This window comes from Varanus komodoensis, unplaced genomic scaffold (genome assembly GCF_004798865.1).
Source record: "Varanus komodoensis strain SLA01 unplaced genomic scaffold, ASM479886v1 scaffold3, whole genome shotgun sequence".
Taxonomy (NCBI): Eukaryota; Metazoa; Chordata; class Lepidosauria; order Squamata; family Varanidae; genus Varanus; species Varanus komodoensis.
In genome coordinates, this window is record NW_025335761.1 from 65024924 (window position 1) to 65048268 (window position 23345).

General features: G+C 57.9%; 1 protein-coding gene across 1 annotated transcript; it reads right to left on the reverse strand.

Annotated features, from left to right (window-relative positions):
* Nucleotides 1–92: 92 nt before the first annotated feature.
* Nucleotides 93–23126, reverse strand: ATL1 (atlastin GTPase 1). Its single transcript, XM_044437124.1, has 13 exons — nucleotides 22887–23126; nucleotides 20992–21126; nucleotides 18891–18995; nucleotides 17643–17693; nucleotides 16890–16946; nucleotides 15569–15661; nucleotides 9198–9336; nucleotides 8247–8374; nucleotides 7812–7868; nucleotides 6119–6190; nucleotides 3436–3867; nucleotides 1981–1995; nucleotides 93–951 (listed from the first exon to the last, which is right to left on the reverse strand). Exons 1-13 carry the CDS (start codon nucleotides 22917–22919, stop codon nucleotides 838–840), a joined length of 1431 nt encoding a protein of 476 aa, XP_044293059.1. The 5' UTR covers nucleotides 22920–23126; the 3' UTR covers nucleotides 93–837.
* Between the last annotated feature and the right edge of the window lie 219 nt (nucleotides 23127–23345).

Below are 23345 nucleotides of genomic sequence, written 5' to 3' on the forward strand. Positions count from 1 at the left end.
GCGGGAAGGAAGCTTGGACTGTCATCCACGGGACGGGCAGAAGGCAGTGTCTCATTGTGAACAGCTGGGAATGAATGAAGGGACAGAGGAAGTACTTGTCTTAGGAACCAGACTTTTAATTGACAATAAAATAATAAAAACTAGGCACATTCCTTATGCACTCAACAAAAATATATACAGTGAGACTCTCAAATACATGTACAAAAAAACACTTTCCATCTCTTAATGTACCATAGCAAAAGAAATATCTTTGCAGCTTCTGCGAAGGCAATCTTTTTTAAAGTGAATACATTGTCATTCACGGCCGGATGAAGAGAAGTGTGTTAAATCGAAACCTTTGTGCGTAAAAGGAATGTTATGAGACATGGTCCCTCTTGAATTAAGGTTTTGTTTGCTCTGAAACCCTGGAGTTGTATGAATGGCCCAGGGGACTCGGGTGGGTCCGGAGGAGCCCATGCGGGGAGAGGGTCAGTGGCTGCTGCTCTGGCAGGGTCTCGGTAAAGCCCTCCGCCCAAGCAGCTCGGCACTCCCTTCTCTAGGTCCCAAATCTCAGTCCTTAAAAGTCCTGAAACTAGGGAGAGTGTTCTGAAGAACCAAAAAGTACGACGTCTGTGGCCAAAATTAAGTCACTGCCGTGTAAAGCGAATGACCTTCATGCCGACTCGTCTCCTTGCAAGTGGGGCATTATCCAAATTAAAGCAGCCACACGTAAGCCATTGATGGGTTATCGGTTTCCTCCGCCTTCCATTCCGGGAGTGCCAGAGGCTTGTACACGGATGCAAAATGGTTAACAAGTTTAATTATGTGTTTCATGCACCTCTATGGAAAGCATCTCGATTACATGGTCTTCTTTTCTGTGCCTTCGGAGGAGTCCTTCTTCGGTGGTGCAGGGAAAGCGTGGTGGTACAAGTGTCTGTGGGTGGCAGCTGCACTGTAAAGTTTGTACAAAGCCTGCAAACAGAAATGCAAAGCTCAGAAGGAAGAAGTTTCCGGGCGCCACGCAAAGCTGCTGTGTCATTCCTGCTAAGCGCGGTCAGGTCTCCCGTGCGCATGCTTTGATCCCACACAAGGGGAGAAAAGCCAACGAATCCGCTGCAGGATTCCGCTTTTCTTTTTGCTTGTTTCAAGTCCCAAGCTCTCCTGGTTTGCAAAGGTGCACTCGAAGGGACGGGGGCTGCCTGGAGAGTGACCTAGAAGCTAGTGCGGTTTCTGGATAATATCGTGCCAAGGGGCAAACGTTCAGGTCTGCTCAGCTGCTGAATACCACCTTTCACTTTCTGTGACAGACAGAAGTGAACCACCCGACGGAGTAATACAAGGAAAACAGTCAAATCGTTCAAAGGCAGGCCATTGGTCACCGCAGCTGTGCAGCAAGTCACAGGCAGGGGGGGGACTAACTCGTACTGGTGACACCGTTTCAAACTGGCAAGCTGGTACATGTGTCTGAAAGCAGGATGGGGCCTCTACTGCCCAGCCCCGGGAGTCCGGGGGTGGGGGGCAGCACCCCTTCATGCATACGCAAGTCCCGTCCGGTTGCAATAGCTGGGTCCTACACGTGGACAGCGGTTCCTACGGAAGCACAGGGAGGAGAAATATTCCACTGCTTTTGTAAAAATAAAAATATTGGTAACCATTTTACTATTTTTGGATTGCAGTGGTTGAGAGCTGTTTTGATGGAACACACCGGTTCCTATGATGCATTCAATCTAAAAAGATTGCAGAAAGCTAGAACTGCAGAAAGCCGTGTGTGTGCGGGGGGAGGGGGGGCAGACGGCCACACATCTACCCCCCCCCCCCCACATGAGCTGCAACGTGTTAGCTTGGAAGCACTGCAGCAAAAGCGCACAGAGCAGCAGCGGCCTAAGAAAATGGGCCAAAGAGGGTGGAAGACAAGCCCCAAAAGCAGCGGGGGCACACGCCCGGGATGCACGCATGTTGGCGGGAGACCAGCAACTTCGGCCAAGCAAGAGACGGGCTTACCTCGTTGGTGTTTCCCTGCGGAAAAGGCAGTGGCAAAAGAGAAGGTGAGAGAAAGAACAGGTTGAACAGATCCTGCCATCCCATCCCCAGTTAAGCACTGTCTGATGGGGCTGCCTTGGAAACCTCCCGCTCCCCCCTCCCTCCACCAATGGCACCCCAATGTGGGCTTAAAACAAGCAGGTCCCTCTGTCTTAGACATGCACATGGAGCCATGTCACGAGCGGGTCTGGCTGGAGCCGGGGGTCAGACTAGATGGCCCGGGAGGCCCCTTCGGACTCACCCAGTTTTTGTTTCTATGTTTCTAAGTCCCCCCTGCAGCAGCACCGCTTAGAAATGCCCCTTTTTGTTCCCAAGAGGCCATCTGATGTACTTCTTAACTTTGCTTCTCTATATTGACAACACCGTTGTCATTTTCTCAAGACTATCGCTTTGGCCCCATAGGAATGGTGCGAGATGCATTTGTTAAATTTACACATACACACTTGACAAAAAATACTGCTTTTCCATGATTTATGTCTCAGGCCTGTCAAGCGTTCAAAAGCCTTACACTTCTGAGCCGGAAAGCCGTTTCTAAGTTTGGAAAATGCCCATGACGACTCCGACCACCTGCACCCAAAGCACCTGCTTTAGCAGCGAAAGGTGTTTCTTCCCTGGAAAGTGCCAGGCAAGAGAGAGGACACCCCGAGGGGACGTGAGGCCGGCCCCTCCTCTGATTAAAAGGCCAATGCTCTTCCGACAGCCCCCAGGCGAGGCAGCGCCTCCCGGCCTCCCGCCCTGGGTTGCTCCCTGACAGGGCGCCCATCCGCTTGTGTCGGTGAAGACCAGGGGGCCCCTGGGGGCGGGGAGCATGTGCATTGCACCCAGGCTTCTCTCTCGTCTGAGCACTTCACTGGTGCGCAAAGTCTCGACCTGTTGGGGTCATGAGGGGCCCTCGTGTGCCTTCCCAGGGCAGGCCGATCTGGACTCGGAGGATGAGGCTCCGGGTGGGAGCCAGTTCCAGAGGCTGGTATGAAAGAGCTGGAGGGGCTGCTCTCAGGGCAGACTCCCCAGGGCGCCAGCAGAATAACCGAGGGGCACAGCTATCGTGAGGGGCTTGGAACTGGGGAGCTCCTCGGAGACATGCAAAGCGGGTGCCCTTCTCGGCCCCACGACATGACACCCGGAGCGGAAGGCTACCCAACTACTGGGCCGGCATGTGGAGGGGAGAGAACTTCTTGCGAGAAAGGCCTGTGGCTTGAATGCGCGAAGGGGGGGGGACCTGGCGCACGACACCCTCTCCCTGCCCCCTCCCTCTCTCCACCACGTCCGTGCTTCGGAAAGGCCACGCCACCTTCCCGGGCATCTCGCCTGCTTCCGCCAGCTGCTCTCTGCCCGGAGGCCAGCGGTGCCCAGCGGTGCCCAGCAGGCAGCCAACGGGAGAGGGGCTCTCCGTTCCGGAGGCAGAGGGGCTCTCACCTGGTCCCAGAGCGCCGCGGCCACCTGGTCGATGACGGCGCCCAGCTCCCGGTACTCCCCGGAGTACCTGATGTATGCCCACGTGCACAAGGTGATCAGCGTCAGGCCCATGACCATGTTGCAGAGGCTGGCGATGATGTCCAGGCCGACGAAGCCGGTGACGCCGGCCACCACGTAGGTGACGAAGATGACGACGAAGAGGGTGGCCGGCGTGCGGGCAGCATGGAAGATGTTCTTGCTGTCGTTGTGCTTGATGAACTGCAGGTAGAGCTCGTCGATCTCGGCCTCCAGCTGCTGGAGGTAGCGGCGGCTGAACTCCTCGCCCCCCATCTTCTTCACGCTGCGGAACAGCCGCACCGCCTCCTCCCGGAGGTCCAGGTGCTTGCTCTGGAGGTCGCTGGGCGCAAGGAAGGGCTTGTCGCCCCCACACACCTGCACAGGGGGGAGGGTTTGGGGGCAAAGCAGGAGGTGACGTGGGATGACAGAATGCTCCTCTGGTGGCGCCTGGGACTGACAATGGCTGCACCTGTATGTAGCACCAGCCATGGTTTATGTAAACCAGGGCTTGTCGCCTAAGCCACGAAGTGCCTAGCAGACAGCCAAAGAAACCATGGCTTGTTTTGTTCTCTCCCCCATGCATCTGGCCAGCTTTCAGCGAGGTTCTTTCAGGCTGCTCTTGCCAGGCACCTCTGGGCAGACAGCAGCACAAACAAGCCAGGGCCGTGCCATTGTTCGGAGTGAAAATGATCGCAATAAGCCGTGGTTTAAACAAACTAGATGGGTTTAAGCCAACAGCAAACATGGCTGTCCATTGTGGTTTTTGCAGTTGGTTAACAGACTATAGTGAGGACTTCAGACACAATGATCCAGCAGATTTCAATGAACCATGGCCTGCCCCCCCCCCCCCCCCCCCCCCACCAACCACGCCCAAAAGTACCCCCGAGGGGGGCCAATGTGGGAAGCCCCGGGGACCACTTTTGCCCCCCCCCCCAAAAGCACCTCCCGCTGCAGGTGCTGGGATTTTTTAAAAAAAAGATGTGTGCACAGCTGGGCAGTCCCAAAAGGGTCAACATGAACCTGATCGCCACCTAAATTTGATCTGCTCAACATTCCGCAACAGTGAGAAGCATAACTTGGAGCTTGCAGACTGGGCAGTCTGGGTGCTCCGGGGGGAGCAGGCGCGATTCTTTTCCGGTTCTGGGATGCAGAGCGAGCCATGCAGCCGACAGGAAGAGCCGACTCCTGCGAGAACAGGTCAAGGCGGGGCGCCACCAGCCCAGCTCCTCACGTTAAGGGAAACCCATGAGCGGGGGAAGTGGAAGCCGCAGCTCCTGGCCCTGAGGTGACCCATTGCTCTCGAACCAAGCTATCCCGCCCAGCGATCCGGCATGCTCCAGGGATTCCCCAAGATCCTTCCACTGCATGAGGAAGTCCTCTCGTCCTTCCACGATCTCCTGCCTGCCCTCAGCGGTCCCCAGGTCCCGGCGCCACGGCAGCACAGAGGCGGTGAGCGCTGCCCACGGGGGGCTGGGCCCAGCTTGAGGCACAAGCAGCTGGACATCTGAAGACCTGCTGAATGGGGTGAAGTCTGCCGCAGGGGAGGCTGGAACCCTGAAACCCGGGTGCCGGCACCTTCCCTGAGCAGCCCCCCGGGTGGGACACAGATCCCGGGTCCAGCCGAGCTCTCCATGCTCTGCAGGGAAACTTGCTCCGAGTCCTCGGCAAACGGGGACAAGATTCCTGAACCAGGTTTCCAGCTGGACCCAGTGAAGGACTCGGGGCAGCGGAGAAAGGCCGGCACACGCTTCACGGACACGCCCACGGGCAGGGCGGGTTTAAGCGGCAATGCCACAGTCACTGCCTCGGAGTGCGGGTCCCGGCACTTTTCAGCAGCTGACAGATCCAAGCCCTCTTTCAAGGCAGGAGCGGCCTCTCTGTGAGCACAGCTGAATGCGCGGGGAACCGATCAGTGCAAGCGTCTTCCCCCCGCCTGCTTTTCCCTGTGGTGCCTTGTTGCTGGTGGCTCCCAGCGGGAGGCCTGTCTGTGCCTCCCAGACCCCCTGCCCCCTGCCCCTCCCCTGACAAATTATTGTGCTCCAGAAGCACCTGCACGGGCAGCGCTCGGGGAAGGGGCAGGGTCACTGGAGGGGTGGTGAAGAACGGCGGGTGCCGTATGGCAGGCCAGGGACAGAGGGTGCGTCCATCAAGCCTGGCTCCTCCCCCACACACAGCTCTGCTCACAGTGCGAGAGACGGACTGCGATCCAAGTTTCTGTCCCTCATGACTGCAGGAGAGCCTGTGTGGATAATAACGACAGCAAAGAGGCCAGACTGGGAGGCAGGTCTGAGCCAGAAGCCTCTTGCCCATCGACAGCTGAGAGGAGAATGACTCATGCGAAACGGGCCGAAGCGTGCAGCCTCGCACGAGGTACCTGGGGGAGAGCAGAACGCATTTCTTCTGGGCGATGCCCTCGCTCTGCCCGGCTGCAGAATTCCGATTTACATTGACAAGTCCTGGCAAGGAGCCCTTGGGCGGATGAAAAGGGGAAGCCTTCACCAGCCTCAGCGGCCCAAGCAACAGCAGCTCCGCCGGCCCGCCAAAAGCCCCTCCAGCCCAAGGGGGACCCCCGCAGAACCGCGGGGCAGAACCCGTGGGCACAGGATGTGCCGGGCCTCGCACTCACCTCTTCCATTCTTCTGTTGTATGTATCTTTGGCCGTGGCCACAGCGGCAAGGTTGTTGGCTTCGGCTGTAGCCTGGGGGGGGTGGGGGAGTGAGGAAGGGGGAGAAGAGGCAAAAAGGAAAGCGCCGGCTGCAGACTCCCCGTGTCCGGGGAAGCACGCCCGCACTCTGGCCCAAACTAGCAGCACCGGCGCCCGCAGGGAGCGCTCCCTGGGTCCATCAGCTACGGGTGGGAGAGGCCCGTGACCTGGATCTTGTCTCTGGCAAAAGGCTCGGCTTCGAGGCAGCCAAGAGCAGAGCTGCTCCCCACGAGGGCACCCCCTGCACCTGCGCAGCGTGAAGTCGCAACCAGGGGCGCCTCCGCCATTTTCAGAGCACAGGGAATCTCCGCATGGAGAGCTGCTGTTTTCCTTTGCCCTGCCCCTGGGAGCTCCTGCAGGCGGCACCGCAGCGCTGGCGCCTCCCCCGTCCCCGACTGAGCTCCACGGGCGCTGCTCCCCAGCCTTTCCTCCGGGTAGCAACCTCTGGGCACTGGCAGAACCCAAGTTCCAGCAGAAACCATTTGCTCTTCGTCACAGCCTGTCAAATGGCCCCCACGGCACCATCCCAGCTGAGTGCTGCAAAGCTGCCGAACTCCGCCCACTCCTCCCCACTGCTCAGCACATCCCTGGCACCCCCAGGTGGCGGCCCCCGACACTGCCGGCTCCTCCCCCCCTTCCCCTGGCCAGCATCGGCCATGGTGACAGCTTTCGGGAGCCACCCTTTCCGGTGCTCCAGGTCCTTGGGGTGGCAGTTCTAACATCCCTTCCTAAGGGTTGGGACTCGGGGAGGGGAAGGCCGGGCTGGGCTTCCGAGGACCAGAAGGGAAGGGCGGGCAGGGGCCTCCCCAGCGGGGCCTCCCCACCGCTGTGTTAGCTCCTGGCACGGAAGGGGGCCGCACGGCCTTCCCCGGATGTGCTGGACCAGCTCCCACCACCTCTCGCTACCGGGGCTGATGGAAGATGCAGCCCGACATCATTGCGAGGACTGTGGGTTCCCACACTGGGCGCAGGGAATGGAAGGCGAGCACCGATCCCAAGGGGCGTGGTGCTGTGCTTCCTCCAGAGGAGAACGGGGGGCACGGGGGGCACCCTACCAGAACCCTGGCTCGCTTGGCCGGAGGCCAGACTGCCCCAAGGAACAAGGGAACCTCCCAGATCCAGGTGCCGGAACATGAGTTCCAATGCATGCAAGAGTGCAGTGGAGCACCCTTTTCTCTTTACGCAATCTTATTAACACTCTTTTGCTGCCACGGAGGAGTGCCAGAGCCCTGACCTGTACCCTGGGGCAGGGCAGCCCTGGGCGAGAGCAGCGACCGGCGGGCTTAAAGGGCAGAATCCTGCCTGTATCGCTGTGATTCTGCTCCCAGCTACCTATTGCCGCTGTTCGAGTGGAAAGCGCAGGAGTGGGGCTGTGAATCCCCCGCCCCGCACGGTGCCGGCAGCAAGACCCTCGGCCGGTACAGCAGCAGCCTCGGTGACGCGCCCACTTCCTCGGGCTCGCCTGGCGCCCCGTTTGCAGAACCAGCTGGGCCGCGCTGCAAGTGCACTCCGGGACCACCAGGCCCCCCGCGCTGGCCGTCCCGAGTGGCTGGCAAGACGAGGGCGCTCCCTGCCCAGCAGGCCTCCCAGGTGCCCCCGTGGCACAGGGGCATACCTGCAACATCGATTTGGGGTGGGGGAGCTCCTCTCCTTGGTAGATCTTAATGTAGGCCTGGGAAGAAACGGACAAGAAACAGAGGCTGAGGGACACTGCGCGGGCCCTTCCAGCCCGTTGCACACAGAACCATCTGCAAGAGTCGGCACGCATGAAACCCATGAGACGCCCCACCAGGCCGCCTGTGGGGTTGCGGACCCAGGAGGGCTGCTGGGTCTTGGCTCGGCTCCCACACTTTCTGCACGGTTCCGGGTTCACCTGGAAGCGCTGCCTTAGAGACCAACTCCAGCCCGCCCGGGGCGAGCGATCTTCCGTTGCTACGTGGCCTTCCCAAGCCCGTGCAGAGATGCCTCTCCAATCAGCCCTGCGCCTGATGCTCCCTGCAAACATGGAGCCTCGCAGGCCAGGACTCCTTCCCCAGCACCGCCGCCTCACCTTGAAATACTCCAGAAGGCCTCGGCAGGTGATATGGTTGCCGTTGATCTCCTTGACGTCCAGGTTCTTGGGGCTGAGAAGCCACGGAATCAGCACTTTCAGGTTCTTGATGAAATCTTCGTCAATTTCTGCGGAGGGGACAGAAGTGATGAAGAGGGAACAGAAGCACTTCAGGGCCCTGCAGGCAGCGGCGCCACAGGGGTCGGCCAGTCAGCGCCCTGCACGGCCACACTGGGCTTCTGGTCCCGGGACCGTCCCGCCCCCTCCAGGCTGCACGCTGGCAAGGGAAGGGCTGGCCTGCCGAGAACGCCCGCAGAGGGCCCCACTCGCCGAGACCACAGCTGGGTGGTGGAGCACGTCCGGGCACCCTTGGGTGACTGGGGCAGTGCGGATGGTGCGGAAGGCCTGCCGTCCCAACACAGACTTTTCCGACTGCTGCCCGCCTGAGCAGACAGCACCAGGCTGGGGGCCCTGCGTTCCTGCAGAACATGGCAGGGGGCCTGCAGCCCAGCCTGGCTCATACAGGTCGCCCCTCTGGGTGGAGAGCCTGCTTCCAGGGGCCCACCCACTCCCCTCCTCCTGGCCTGGAGGCTCCTGGGAGCTTTGGGCAGAAGTGGAAGGGTCTCTGCTCCGTGGCTGGGGGCGACACGAGGCTCCCCCGGGCCAGCACTGGCTGCGCACTCATCTGCCCCAGGCCCGGCACCCACGCATGGCCCGACTCCCCACAAGCAGGCCATGTGGTCAGAACAAGGCAATCAGAGACACCTCTCCCCGCGGTGTGCCACGGCAGCCCCCCCTCCCCGCCCAGGATCACAATCCCTCCCCAAGGCATTATCGCTGGTATGAGCCCCCCAACAAGCCCCTGCAGTGATCAGGAATCCCTGCTCAGGGGAGGGAGGGAAGGAAGCCGGCAGGACAGCACAAGTACAGCCGACCCGGGGCCGCACGAACCTTTGAGCTTCCCGTCGAAGTTGGGGTTGGTGGCCACTTTCAGGCCTGGGTGGGGCAAGAGAAAGCAGGCGATGTTGGTGAAGCAGGAGTGGATGTGCTTCCGGACATTCTGCAGCTCTTCGTGCTGGTTTCCCGAGACCTGAAAGCACCCGGGGAGAAGTCGGTCCTTTCGTGTGCAGGGAAAGCGGCTGCAAACGCTTCCGCAGGGCTGAGTCAACACGGCAGCGCCATTTTTAACAACACGGGACATTTCCAACTGTGCCTGTGAAGCGGGCCTGGGTGCTCCACTCGCATCAAAGCCCATGGCCTTCCTGGCCAGCTGGGGGGCAAGGACCCCTCACGGGCCGCTGCTGCCCTGGCCTTGCAGGCGTCTGGCGGCAGCCGCTGCTCTTCCCAGCCTGAGAATTCCTCCACATAGGACGGGATCTCCCTTTCGGCAGCTCGCATCCAGTTCCACCCACCAACCCAGAGACTACCTGCTACCCGCAGAGATCCTGGCAGCAGGATGGCGTTCAGTGTGGATAAGTGCAAGGTCTTGCACTTGGGGCATAGGAATGGGCGTCATAAGTACAGGTTAGGGGACAAGTGGCTGGAGAGCAGCACTTGTGAAAGGGACCTCGGGGGGCTGGTCGACTGCAGGCTACACATGAGCCAGCCGTGTGATGTGGTGGCCAAGAGGGCGAACGCCACCCTTGGTTGCATAGCCAGAAGTGTGGCTTCTAGAGCGAGGGAGGTGTTACTGCCACTCTATGTGACTCTGGTGCGCCCGCAACTGGAGTATTCTGTTCCATTCTGGGCTCCACATTACAGCCATGTTGGAATGGAATAGGGCCATAAGGCTGGTGGCCGGTTTGCAGGGGAAGCCGCACGAGGCAAGACTGAGGGAACTGGGTCCCTTCAGCCTGGAGAAGAGGAGACTCAGAGGGGGTCTGTTGGCGACATACAGGTATGTGAGGGGGTGTCACACAGAGGTGGGAAGAGGCCTTTTCTCCCCTGCAGAGGAAGGCAGGACGCGCTCCAACGGAGCAAAGCTCAGGGAACCAAGGTTCCATTTGGATGCCAGGAAGCACTTCCTGAAGGTTAGGACCCCGAGGGTGTGGAATGGGCTTCCACGGGAGGTGAGGGTGTTCAAGGATAGGGTGGAGATGCACATGGTAGGCATGTCATGAGCAGGGGGCTCAGACTAGATGGCCCGGAAGGCCCCTTCTGACTCACTCTGGTTCTCGGTTTCTATCCTCCTCCATGTCAGGGGCTTGCTGGGCAAGTCAGGGAGGTCCTGGAGCAGCCTCCTCTAGCGCTCTACCCTGCAGGTGTGTCCGGCTGCAATGTCTATCTTCCCCCATGCAGGCCGGGGTTGATGGGAGTTAAGAACATGGGAAGCTCCCTTCTACTGAGTCTGGTCCTCGGTCCATCGAGCCCAGTACTGGGGAAATTGACCAGCAGCCACAGCAATGCAGGGCTTTCGGCAAGGTTCCTTCCCAGCCTCGCCTGGAGATGCCGGGCATCAAACCTGGGCCCCGTGCACCCAAAGCGGGGACCTGGCCCAGAACCGCAGCCCTGACATACCTGGAGGGGTCCAGGTGGGAAAACCGGCTCGGGGCTCCTGGGGAGCATAAACAGGGATTTCGCCCCGGCTTGCCCCGGGTACTGCCACTCCTGTGCCTTCCCCTTCCAGAGAGAGGTGAAAGCGCAATTTCTGAGCACTTGCCTTCTCCTTTCCACCTCTCCCCTTCACACCCAACAACTCGCGCAGTTTTGGGGAGAGTTAACAGGGCTTGCCTGCTCTCTGCACCAGCCCACGTGGACGAGTGATAGCCTCAAACCCTTCGGGTGCCCTCCCAGGGGCTTTCCTTGCTTGGGAACTCGTGCGTCGCGTTTGCGGCCCGATCGCAGCTACATGCATTTTGCAGCCGCAATCGGCCATCGGCCTCCTCTGCCTGCTCCTTCGCTGCACCAGCCACCTGCCCCGGCTTTCCATCGTCCCCAGGGCAGTTTGCCCCCAGAAGCAAATGCTCTGCCCAGAGTGGTTCTGAAGCTCCACCATGCGCATCTTCGGCACAACCCCCTCACCAGAATTAAAAATGCTCCACGCAGCAAGTGGCTCAGCCATCACAGACACAGTCCACATTCTTCCGTGTCTCCTTTGGCTAGGGCTAGAAATGCACCCCCTCCACGCACACACCCCTTTATTTTGAACAGAGATGGAGACTCCAGGATGGAGAACTCCGTCCCCCAGCTGGTGGGTTCCCCCACCTCTGTTCACCTTCGGGTGGCAGGGACCAATGATGATATTCCCGCGGGCTTTTGACACCGTCCAAGGAAGTTTCCAACATTCCTATGCCAGGCTCTTTGCCCCTTGGGGCCAGTGCGGTCTGCTCCCTGGCTGAGGAACCTGCAGCCCCAGCCAGATGCAGCCCTCAAAAGGTTTTCAGGGTGGACTGCAACCTCCCTGCAGCTGCCCCGCCCCTCCCCTGGCCCACCCAGTGTTTTCAGAGCTCTCCATCTTTCCAACTGCAAAGGGGAAAAAATAAGGTGGCCACTGATCTTGTTTCTGGTACTTCGTTTTATGCCTTTTCTTTATGGGTTGCTGTTCCTCACCCCACAGCGCCAGCGCCAGCCCTCCTGCCGCTCTGCCAGCTCTCTTCCTCTGCCGTGGTCCTTTAAAGCACTCTCTGTTTCCATCTGCATCCTGCTTGTCGGGGAAGATGCTAAGAGGGCTGCAGGCACCCGCCCCTCTTTAAAAAGAAGGCAGAGGCAAGCGGCAGAAGCGAGCAGGAGCAAGGGATTCACGGGGGCCAGTGGGGAAGGAAAAGGCCAGAGAATCACTGCAGCTCAGGGAGGACCGATGTCAGACCCCTGATTTGGCACCGCCGCCTCCAACCGCACGTGAAAGAAAAGAGCTTTGCCCAAAAGACACCGGAACATGCCCCGAGCGGCTCTCCTTCCTGTCTTGCTCCTTCTCCTCTTGTCCCTCCTCTCCGTCTCCTTTTTCCACAAGAACTGAACTGTAGCAACATGCACACCAAGTGCAGAGACCAAACTGTAGCTGAACTTGGTGCAAACCCCCCTAAAAATCAGAAATGACGTGTGAACAATGCCAACTAGTGCCAATTACCCAGTGGACATACGGAGCCTCTGCAGCACCTTCCACAACCCAGAACTTTGCTTCTTACAGAAACATGATTACATCAATAAAAACACCAGCTTTCCACCTAACTTTTCCCGAAGTCCCTCCCCGGCCACACACTTCTAGGACAGTATCTGATTTGCTTCCGATAAACTGCTCTACACTTTCCTGTTTTCCCAGCTTTAAGTGGGGGTTGCTTTCTAGGAGAGGTTGTTATGGTACAAGGCCAGCAGCTCATCCCAGCGTTTCATGGCAGGGCGGGCACGGTGGTCGCCCACTTGTGGCTCTCCTGTGTATTCCTTCGAGTCCTTTTTCTGACCACGGAAAATACATTAAAGGACAAAAGATTTGCCAACTCAGGGGTAGTACGAGGACCCCCCTGTCTGGCGCACCCTTCATCTCGTCCCTGCCACATCCTTCTCTCTCTCTCTTCCCACCCCACCCTTTCTCCGTAGTTTCAGAACACTGCATTACTTAGTTAGAACAAGAATGACATTGGGCCCCCAGCCAAACCCAGAAGGATCCCTGCAAAGTCATTCATCTCGTGTTTGCCAAGTACAGGAAAAATAAAGTACGCTGAATGGCTCAGATATACTCGGAGCCAAGCAAGGTTTGTTTCGAAGCCTGAAAGTCTCCCTTCCCTCCCGGAGGTGCCCCAAACAGCATATAATCTTAACAAACAAGGACTGATAAAATGAGCCAGGGTTGAGTGGGTATGAATGGGGGGCAGCCCTTGGACTCTGCTCCCAGCTAGGCCTGTAGGCACCCTAAAAGTTCTGGAGGGGAAATGCCAAAATAGTTGTTGCTGTTGTTAGTTGCGAAGTCATGCCCAACCCATTGCGATCCCATGGACAACATTCCCCCAGGCCTTCCTGTCCTCCACCATCCCCTGGAGTCCACCTAAGCTCACGCCGACTGCTTCAGTGACCCCATCCAGCCCCCCCCATCCTCTGCCTTCCCCTTCTCCTTTTGCCGTCAATCGTTCCCAGCATTAGGCTCTTCTCCAGGGAGTCCTTCCTTCTCATTAGGGGCCAAAGTATTTGAGCTTCATCTTCAGGATCTGGCCTTCTAAAGAGCAGTCAGGGTCGATCTCCTCTAGGACTGACCGGTTTGATCGCCTTGCGGTCCAAGGGACTCGCAGGAGTCTCCTCCAGCACCACAATTCAAAGGCCTCAATCCTTCGGCGCTCAGCCTTCCTTATGGTCCAGCTTTCACAGCCACACATTGCAACTGGGAAAACCATAGCCTTGACTATACACACTTTTGTTGGTGGTGTGATGTCTCTGCTTTTTAGTATGCTGTCTAGATTTGCCATAGCCTTCCTCCCCAGGAGCAAGCGTCTTTTAATTTCTTGGCTGCAGTCCCCATCTGTAGTGATCGTGGGGCCCAGGAAAATAAAACCTGTCACTCCCTCCATTTCTTCCCCATCGATTTGCCAGGAGCCAAAATAGTAGGGAGCAGTTTATTTGGCTTTCAGACCTCTGAAAGACAAACCTGCAAACTTTAATAGTTTCCAAAGACTGGCAATAATAGGGGGTGGGCAGAGGAAATCTAAGCAGGAGCGTGTATTCCTAAGCACTATGTACGGGTGTGAAGGGCTGATGCGAAGGACACTGAGGCGTTTGGAACGCGGTGCTGGAGGGGAGCTTTGCAAAGACCCTGGACTGTCGGAAAGATGAACAGGCGAGTCCCAGACCAAAGCAAGCCAGAACTTTCCCTAGAAGCACAAAGGACAAAACTGAGGCTGTCCCACTCAGGGCACATCACAAAAAGGCCAGGCTCCCTGGGGGAGACCACCCTGCTGGGGAAAGAGGAGGAGAAGGAGACCAGTGAGGAGATGGTCAGGCCGTGCTGGGGAGGCCGCAGGGCTGCATTCGGAAGAGCTGAGCAGGACTCTGACGGATGGGACACGCTGGAGAGCTTTCACTCACCACAGGGTTAGCATAATTAAAAACACAGAAGCATAGAGAGAGTCAGAAGGGGCCTCCCAGGCCATCTAGTCTAACCCCCAGCTCCAACTGACTCTGGTCACGACAAGCCCACCATGTGCATGTCCAGCCTATCCTTGAACACCCACACCGATGGGGCCTCAGTCGCCTCCCGTGGAAGCCCATTCCACACCCTCAGGGTCCTAACCGTCAGAAAGTACTTCCTGGCATCCAAACTGAACCTTGAGCTTTGCTCCATCGGAACGCATCCTGCCCTCCTCCGCAGTGGAAAACAAGTCTCTAGCCACCTCCATGTGACACCCCCTCATGTACCTATACATAGCCAACAGATCCCCTCAAAGTCTCCTCTTCTCCAGGCTGAAGAGACCCAGTTCCCTCAGTCTCGCCTCATACGGCATCCCCTGCAAACCGGCCACCATCCTAGTGGCCCTTTGCTGCACTGACTCCAACCTGGCTATATCCTTCCTATAATGAGAGGCCCAGAAGTGAACACAAGACTCCAGTAGCGGGTGCACCAGAGTCGTATAGAGTGGTAGCAATCCCTCTCTCGATCTAGAAGCCACACTTCTGGCTATGCAACCAAGGGTCGCACTCGCCCTCTTGACCACCGCATCACACGGCTGGCTCGTGTTTAGCCTGCAGTCGACCTGCACCCCGAGGTCCCTTTCACAAGTGCTGCTCTCCAGCCACTGGTCCCCTATCCTGTACTTAACAACACCCATTCCTATGCCCCAAGTGCAAGACCTTGAACTTCTCCACATGGAACACCATCCTGTTGTCTCCTGCCCACTTCCATAGTCTGTCCAGATCCTTTTGGATCTGGAGTACCTGCTCCTCAGTTGTGGCCACTGCTCCAGTTTTAGTATCGTCTGCGAATTGGATCAGTGGACTGGTCACCCCCCATTAGGAGATGACTTGATAGCAGGTCACAAGCGCATGAGCCCAAAGCCCCCCTCGCCCCCGCAGGTCCAACCCCCAGTGGCTCGTGGCTCCCAGGAGGCCGAAAAGGCTTCCCTGGCACAGGGCCCTTTGCCATCCATGGCTAACTGTGATTTCCTTTCTCAGTTGGTGGTTCAGGGGCTGCTTTTAAGTGACCAGAAGCGGCATGTTATAAATGCTGGGTCAGCAAGATGGTTGCTTCATCCGCAGGAGGCTGCTTTTCCTTATGAGGTCAATTCTCTTATTGTTTTGATTCCGTTTGTATTGTTCTCTCATTTGAGTGTTTTGCTCCTAATCCAATAGGAGGCTCAAAGCATCTTGAAATACTTGCATGCAATCAAATCTTTCATACCAACCTTGAGACGCTTTTCCAAAAACTTGGCTCCACCTTCAGCCCCGTAAGAAAATTCATAAGGAAAGCTCCAATCACGAACAAGGAATATGAGGGACTAGAAAGAGGACAAGGCAAAAAGTCCACACAAAATGAACCAAATCCTTCTTCAGTCAAGGTTTACCCAAAGCAGGCCACTATTTCAAATGTATCCTTGACTGCAAACATCATATAGCTCCCAGTTGGTTTAATTTCAGGATCTCCCTCCTTTCCTTCCCTTTTGCAGCAAAGACTTGCTTCCAAATTAAAATGTATGTAGTGGTGATGATCTTCTACCAATACCTCTGGATTCCACTTCCAGCCTGACCTTCCACTGAACACCCTGGTGGTCTCCCACCCAGGGCTGTAAAGTGTGCTTAACACTGGATTTAAACTTAGTTTTCTCTTCTCTTTTTAAAATCCATTTTTTGGTTTATATAATAGCTTTCTCGCCCACTTTTCAGGGTGCGCATCCTCTCCCAAGTGATGTCACGGTATTTAAGTGCAATACAACACTAGAAAATTACGAGCAAAGCAACCGAAAAATGAGTGAATGATACTAAAATTAGCAGCGGCAAATAAACCACTCTTAAAACACAGCCCTATAAAATCACCCAAGTGCTAACTGGAACCAAAAGGTCTTTCAGGCTTTCCCAAAGGCCAATAAAGGGAAGACCATGTGCATTTCTCTGGAGCAGCATTCCAGAACTACGGGGCCAACGCATAAAAGGCCGTACATGTTCCTAGTTCTCAGCCTAACAGCATTCACTGGTAGACCAAAGACAGGGCTTCAAACATGGACTTTAAATGCTGCATCAAGACATCGCTTTTAGGTGGTCCTTTGGATCAGGGTGCGGGTTCTTTTGTTAGAATTGCATTTTCATATTTTACTCGGTAAAAAAGACAAAGCAGGTTGTGACGCCTCCACTTGATTTTGGGAGCAAGGAGGTCCCCGCCACGGTGTCGCGTGCTGGTTAGCGGGATGAGTGAGGACATGCGGGGAGAACACGGTTCCAGCCCACGGTCAGCCAGGAAGCCCACGGGGCTATTTTGGTCCTCCGAGCACGCTCGACCCCACAGTGGAGCTGCGAGGAGAGGGGTTCTGTGCGCTGCCCTGGGTCCCTTCCAGGAAGAAAGTGAGGCCGTAAGCGTGAGTAATAAACTAACTGCGTTTTACACCCACCATTCCAGGGGGCTGGAGACGGTGTGTCCGAGGCACCAGGCCGGTTCCGCTCCGGAACCGTGTGTCTGCGGGGGTGGGAGTGTGCGGGGCCACGCGGAGCGGGACCCTGCTCTCCGCCTCTTACCTGAAAGGGCTTCAGGAACGTTTCCTCCATGGCCAGCCGCCCATATTCTGTGAAGAGCTGGAATGAGACGCAAGCCCAAGAGTCAGGGCGAGAACGAGGGGGAGGCACTGGGAGGCGCCTGTCCCGGAACAGCTGCATTGCGCAGTGGTTGTACTATTCCTGCTCAGAACTATATTGTACGCTAGGAAGGCCCTTGCCAGGTCTGAAAAGATTAGCACGGCCGGCCGGCAACCATTACATTGGGACTCACCGTCCGCTGGACCTCATGTGCCTCCCGGCCTGTCAGGGTAACGCAGCACCCTCCCCGGAGGGCTTGATGCAGGAGACAACCAGCAGTCCTGCCTCATTCCCTGCATCCCCATACAGGTGAAAAGGCTTTCCTACCAGCCTTTCTCAATCTGGTTCCTTCCAGGTGTGCCAGACTACAAATCCCAGCACTCTCAGCTGGCTGGGGTGGCGGGATTTCTAATCTATCCATACCTGGGAACTCAAGCTTGGGAGCAGCTGACCTACAAAATTCCTGCAGGGAGGTTCGAAAGCTGTCCACAAAAGCCCATCTCTGTTAGCCCAACTTCTCAAACTGTGGATAAATGGTTAACAGGGCAGTAGGACCAGCAAAACATGGCACGGGGGCAGAATAAAACTGATTCAAAGGTCTGGGGAAACAAAGACAAAATAGCAGTTCTGTGTGCGTGTCCCATAAGGACCAGAAACTTGAGAGGGAGGGAGAGGGAGAGATGGCCAGAGAATTACCTGCAGGTGCTGCAAATCGTCTTCTTGCACATTCTGCGACAAATTGTACACCTGGGTGAGGAAAAGGGTGCAAAAGTGGCTGGGACGCAGGCCGCCTTCTTGCTCCTGCCCCCCGTGGCCAAGGAGGGGCCTCTCCCCCAGTACGTGATCCTGCAGGACCTCCTCCCTAGCCACCCCGATTTCCTCCCCAGCAGCCGAATCTCTGTGGGGAGCAAACCTGCCTGGCCAGGCTCTGCGCAGCCCAGCCACCCCACTGCCCAGGCAAGGGGCAGCCCTCTGGACCCCCTGCCCAGAGGACTCCCACACCCCCTGCTCTGCACGCACCGCCTGGCAAAGACACACACTGCCTCCCGGTCACCCGGCTCCGGACAGCTCCAAGTTCCTCGGGAAGGGCAGGCGGGAGGCTGCAGGAGGGGGTGCCAGAACGGCCCCCAATGGCGGCAGGAGGCTGCGCCCTCCTCTGGAACAGCCAGCGCCCCTCCCGGGCTGCCAGGGACCCCAGCCGCCCAACCAGTCCCAGCGGGCTCCCCAGAGCGAGGGGCCAGCCAGCCAGACTCTCCGGAGGGCCCAGCTGGCCACCTGCCCCGTGTGAGGCGCCGTTCCGTGATGCGGGCCAGGCGGCCATGCAGATCGCGTGGGCTACCCCCCGCCCCAGACGGTCTCCGAGCACCTCTCGCCCGGACGGGCTCCCTTGAGGAAGGTGCTCCCCAGGCCTGGTCCAGGTGGGGAGGGGGAGGGGGCGGGAGAGGAAAGGAGGGAACAGGGCAGAGGACGGGGTGGCACCAGAACCCCCCAAGATGGCCTGCACAAGCAACTCCCGAGGAGTCCAGTTAGTGTCCTCTTTTCCTGCCCATTTGACTGCACCTGCCTCCCCAGCGTGTGTTGGGCAGGGGGTCGCATCTGCCAACCGGACACCTCCTAGAAAGCCAGTCGACTTGGCTGCACGGGCTGGAAGCACCGGCGCGCCCCCCAGCACCTGCGCATGCCCCCCCCTCATTCTGATGACCGCTTTAGGACCCTCTGAAGCTTTCCCGGGGCCCCTGGGTGAGCCGCCCCGAGCCCATTCCAGCTCCGCTTCCCTCGGCCACCGACGGCGGCCCTCCTTTGCTAACCAGCGAGGCCTCGGAGCAGAGAGCAGCGGTGTCCAGCTCGACCCCCAAGGTCTGCTGGGGGGAGACAAGCCACGGTGCCCCCACGACCCCCTCCGGCTCGCCGGGCCGGCCTCGCGCAGCCGCCGGGCTCCGTTACCTGGATGGAGCTGATCATGGTGCTGAGCGCGAAGACGGTGGCCGAGTCCCGCAGGGTGGACTGGCTGTCGAAGGTCCCCTGCGTGTCCATTAGCAGCACGGCCACCTGCGCAGAAGGGCAGACAGACGGAGCGTTTTGGGGCCGCCCGCCGGCCAGGGGGGACACGGGGAGCCTCCGCCCCTTCCCCCACCCTCACTGAGAGCTGAGGTGCTGGGCACAGCTGTTGCACCCCCCCCTAAACTCCAGCCCCCAGGACACCTTTTGCACACAAAGCCCCTTCTCTACCCTAACCCTAACCCTGCTTCCAAAAGCCGCATTCGCAAGAAATTCTGGCAGGAAATGGAGGGGCCTGAAGCACGAGTGGGGAATGGAACGAGGCAGGGTCCGAACAGTGCAGCACGGGATGCAGCCTGGCCCCTGGCCCCCCGACCACCGGCCCAGCCCTCTCACTGGGTGCTGCACGATCCATACCCATGGGGACTAGAAACTTGTTTTTCAGACTGGGCCAATAACAGGTTAGCAAAGGTGTAGAAGAAGAGGCTGTCCAGGGAGGAGCAGAAGGACAAAACACAGTTCGGCATCCAGGAAGCATTTAGAGGGTGGCCTATGATGGGATTTTACAGATCTCATGACGTTCACAAGAGAACAAGCAAGCCCAATGGGCGGAGCTACTTGGAAGAATGGTGTTGTTGGGCCTGGAGTCTCTTTGGACTGCGGCAACGTTAGGAAAACCCCATGAAAAGAGGAGAAACAAACTCAACCCATCTCACTTTGGCCTGGGCAGCACTGGAAGCAGGTATGGACAAACGTTTCTGTTCTGGTTTCTCTTTTTCATTTTCCAGTCTTAATTTTGGGTCATCCCAAACCTGTATGTACTTCTTTTTTTGCAAGCATCTCTCTGCACACGTGCAGTTTTGTATGCGATGCTGCCTACCATACACAGTTTTTTTAACTGTCCTAACATATTGCAATTTTGAACATTACATACAGGCTTTTTTATACATTATCTTTGATGCAAAAAAATTATCTCGTGAAACTGGGCAACGTGTGGATTTTAGAAGCAAGCTGAGTGGAGGTTCACATACCGGTCTGAGAGGATGAAATTAGGTAAGGACACGCTAAACTGTGAGCCAAACAGAAGCGAACGAAGCGGCTGAGCACAGCGGAGGCTTCTGGCTCACCGCTCCCACGGCAACTGCCTTGCGGGAAGCCCCTTTTCCGGCAGAGGTGTCCAAGCCCCCCACCCCCGTTTTGCCCTGCCTTATGTGCACCACGAAGGCACAGAGCTCGCTCCTGGGGGATCGGGCCCTTTGCCCTGGAGTGGCACTTTGAGCGCTGCACTCAACTCCACCTCTGGGGTGGGGAAGGGCTGCGAAATGCTCCGTCTGGGAGGCGGGAGAGGACGAGCCGTGCGCACGGGGCTGGCTGGACGAGATGTTGCCGTATTCCTGGAGAGATGGGGGTACGGAGGTGCAGCTTTTCGGAGGGGGCGTCTCTCGGCTTTGGGACGACCGCCTCTCTGAATTTAGCATGGCTGCTTCAGCCTGAAAACTCTGGGGCGCCCCTGCAAAGCACAGATGCTCTCAAGAAGACAAACGCCGCAGGGACCCCAGCAAAGGGGAGACGCAGCAGCCACATCTCCGTAAGAGACAGCTTGCCTGAGAGGCATGTCATGATGCTCGTGGTGGAGAAGGTGGGATACACGCGTAATACCAGAACTCGATTATTTTTATGTTAATTCTTGTTGTTCGGGTGTTTTTAACTCTTGTTAACTGCCCAGAGAGCCTTAGCAATTGTTCAGTATAACAAAGGAATGAAATGAAATTAAAATGGTGAAGAATTGGGATCGAGCAAAGAGGGCTCGCCAGGGAACCAGCTCCCGGAAGACGGCCGGCCGTTCCGGTGGCTTCCCTAAGGGCTAGTTGAATTTTGGAGGGTGTGGCTGGCCGGCTTCCTAGTCCCGATGGCTACAGGCGGCCTCGAGAGCAGATGCAGGAGGCGGGGTGTCTATCCGTGGGGGTCCCCCAGGCAGCTGGGGGGCCTGAGCAGACCTCTGGCCTGCTGCCGGGTCCCCAGCGAAGAGCCACAATGAGCCGCTTACCTTGTTCCCATCCGGTTTGTCCACAAGGAAGACTTCGCTCCAGATCTGGATGCCGGTTGTCTCCCGCTCTGAACCGCCTCTCCAGGAAAAACCCGTCAGCGGCTCGTTGTAGTCCCCGACCCAGTCGGCCAGCTCCTGGCGAGGCAAAGGGAGGGCAAGTTATTGCTGCGATGCATGGGGCCAGCCACGGGAGGCCAGGCTCGCAGACCCCTTCTGCTGCAGTCGGAGACGGGGCGGGCTCGAGCCAGGCTGGGTGCGTTTGCTCTCGGGGGGGTGGAGAGGCAACGCCCCAAATCCCCAGGCTTGAATGGGGGCAGAAACCAGACGGGGCACCCTGGTTTGGATTTGACTTTATGGTATTTTGCACACGGTAGGCATGCCATGAGTGGATCTGGCTGGAGCCGGGGGTCCGACTAGTTGGCCCGAGAGGCCCCTTCTGACGCGCTCTGCTTCTCTGTTTCTAAATTTTTAATTATGCAAGCCAGTTTGGTGGAAAAATGTAATTGTCATTACTATTATTGTTCACAAACACAGTACTGAGGGCAGTAGCAAGCTGCAGTCGTTCAAAGTCCTTTTTAGACTGCCTTTTAGACTCAGCCTTAAACACAGCAACCATGAGGACTAGCTCCTTCTGTTGATGTACAGATTAGAATCCCAGAGCTGGAACAGGCCGTTGAGGCCACTGAGTCCGACCCCTTGTCCAGTGCAGGAACCCTGTTCAAAGCAGCTCTGATGGTCACCAGGCACTGCCTGAATGCCACCACGACAGACGACCCCCCCCCCCCCCCCCGGGGCAGTCGGCTGCCTTGTCTGGCAGCTGTGAAGGTTTTCCTGACGTTCGGCCGAAACCTGCCTTCCCGGGACTCACACGGATCGGTTCTCCTGCTACAGTCTTAGAGGAGAAATTGCAGTCCTCTCAGTGGGGCTTCTTAGGCACTCGAAAGGCAGGCGCCTTTCTGCAGCGCCAAATACACTCGGTTCCGTCCATTTGTACGCCCAGCACTCATATTCCAGACCGTGGCTCATCTTGGCTGGACTTCTCTGAACTCGTCCCAGTGGATCTGCAGGGTGGTGGCCAGGACTGGACGTGGACCAGGCCTGCCCGGTGGCACCAGGAGGGCTTCCCTGGGTTCAGAGAAGGCGGCCCAACGCTGCATTTCTCGTCTCTGCAGCCCCATCGCGTGGCTGACTCACACTCCAACTCATGCGCCGGAGAAGCCCTGCCATGCGCCACCGGGGCCAGAGTGGAGCCCGCATCCCCGGCTGGGGCCACTGAGGCCAAGTCTGATCACCGGGGCCCACGGAGAGCAGCCACAATAAACTGTGGCTGTGAAAAAGCAGCCGAAGGTCCACATCACATTTACTGGGTATTTAATTTGCCGCGGATTTCACCACCCTTGTTGCCCTCTGTCTTGGATCCGCCTCGGCATCCACGTCACGGCTCTGCACACTTCCTGGGTCTGGACTTAGTGAGGGGCTCCTCCCTGGCATCGCATCCACCCAAGTGCAGGGGACCCCTGGCCTGCTTTACAGGGGGGCGACGAGGCGGGGAGAACACGTGCGATGCTCGCGCACGCCTGGCACATGCTGCAGAGACGTGCACGACGGCGGCTGGGAAACCGAGGCAGGGCACGGACCCATCCGTCCCGAGCACCCTGAATCTCAGCGCCACGCCAGCTGCAGGCGGACTCTGCGGTAAGACGGGGCTCCCTTCCAGCAGAGAGAGAGGCCCACCCCCGCTTCCCCACTGCAGCCCGTCAGACCCACATGGGCAAGCCCAGGGCTGGGCCAATTTCAGCCCTCCGCGACCAGCAGATCGTCCCCACCTCGCCCAGTGTGGTGTCAGGGCCCCTGCCGACACGCCACGGGCGTTCCATGCTCCAGCATGCGCCTACCATGTTGTACATGTATCGCAGCATGAAGTCCATGAGGAACGACTTTCCCTTCCGGAACGCCCCTGCCACGGAGACGGCAACCACCTCCCGGTCGCGGACGGCTTCCGAGAGCAGGATGCGGCCGAGGGCGGCTTCGTCCAGCTCAAAGGAGTGGTCGTCCTTCACGATGAGCACCTGCACTGGGCGGGCCTTCTCCGACTCCTCCTCCTCGGAGCTCCACTCATAATTCTTCTCCGAAAACCCACCTGCATTGAAGGGACAGGTCAGAACAGAGCCACGGGGTCTGTTTTATCTGATTTATTTCTACCCTGCCTTTTTTCCTTTCAAGAGGCCTACATCATTCTCCTCCTCCTCCTCTCAACCTTATCTTACACAACGGCCCGGCCAGGTAGGCCGGGCTGGGAGGCGGTGCCTGGCCCAAAGTCCCCCGGTGAGCTTTGTGGCTGCGTGGGGACTAGA

What these genes read in the sequence shown, in the direction of transcription:
- ATL1 (XM_044437124.1), bottom strand. Translation starts at nt 22,919, where the DNA reads ATGGACTTCATGCTGCGATACATGTACAACATG. An exon ending in CCATGATCAGCTCCATCCAG is followed by an intron (nt 17,694 to 18,890) that starts GTAACGGAGCCC and finishes TTCCTCACCCAG; the next exon opens with GTGTACAATTTGTCGCAGAA. An exon ending in TTTTGGAAAAGCGTCTCAAG is followed by an intron (nt 9,337 to 15,568) that starts GTTGGTATGAAA and finishes GGGTGCTTTCAG; the next exon opens with GTCTCGGGAAACCAGCACGA.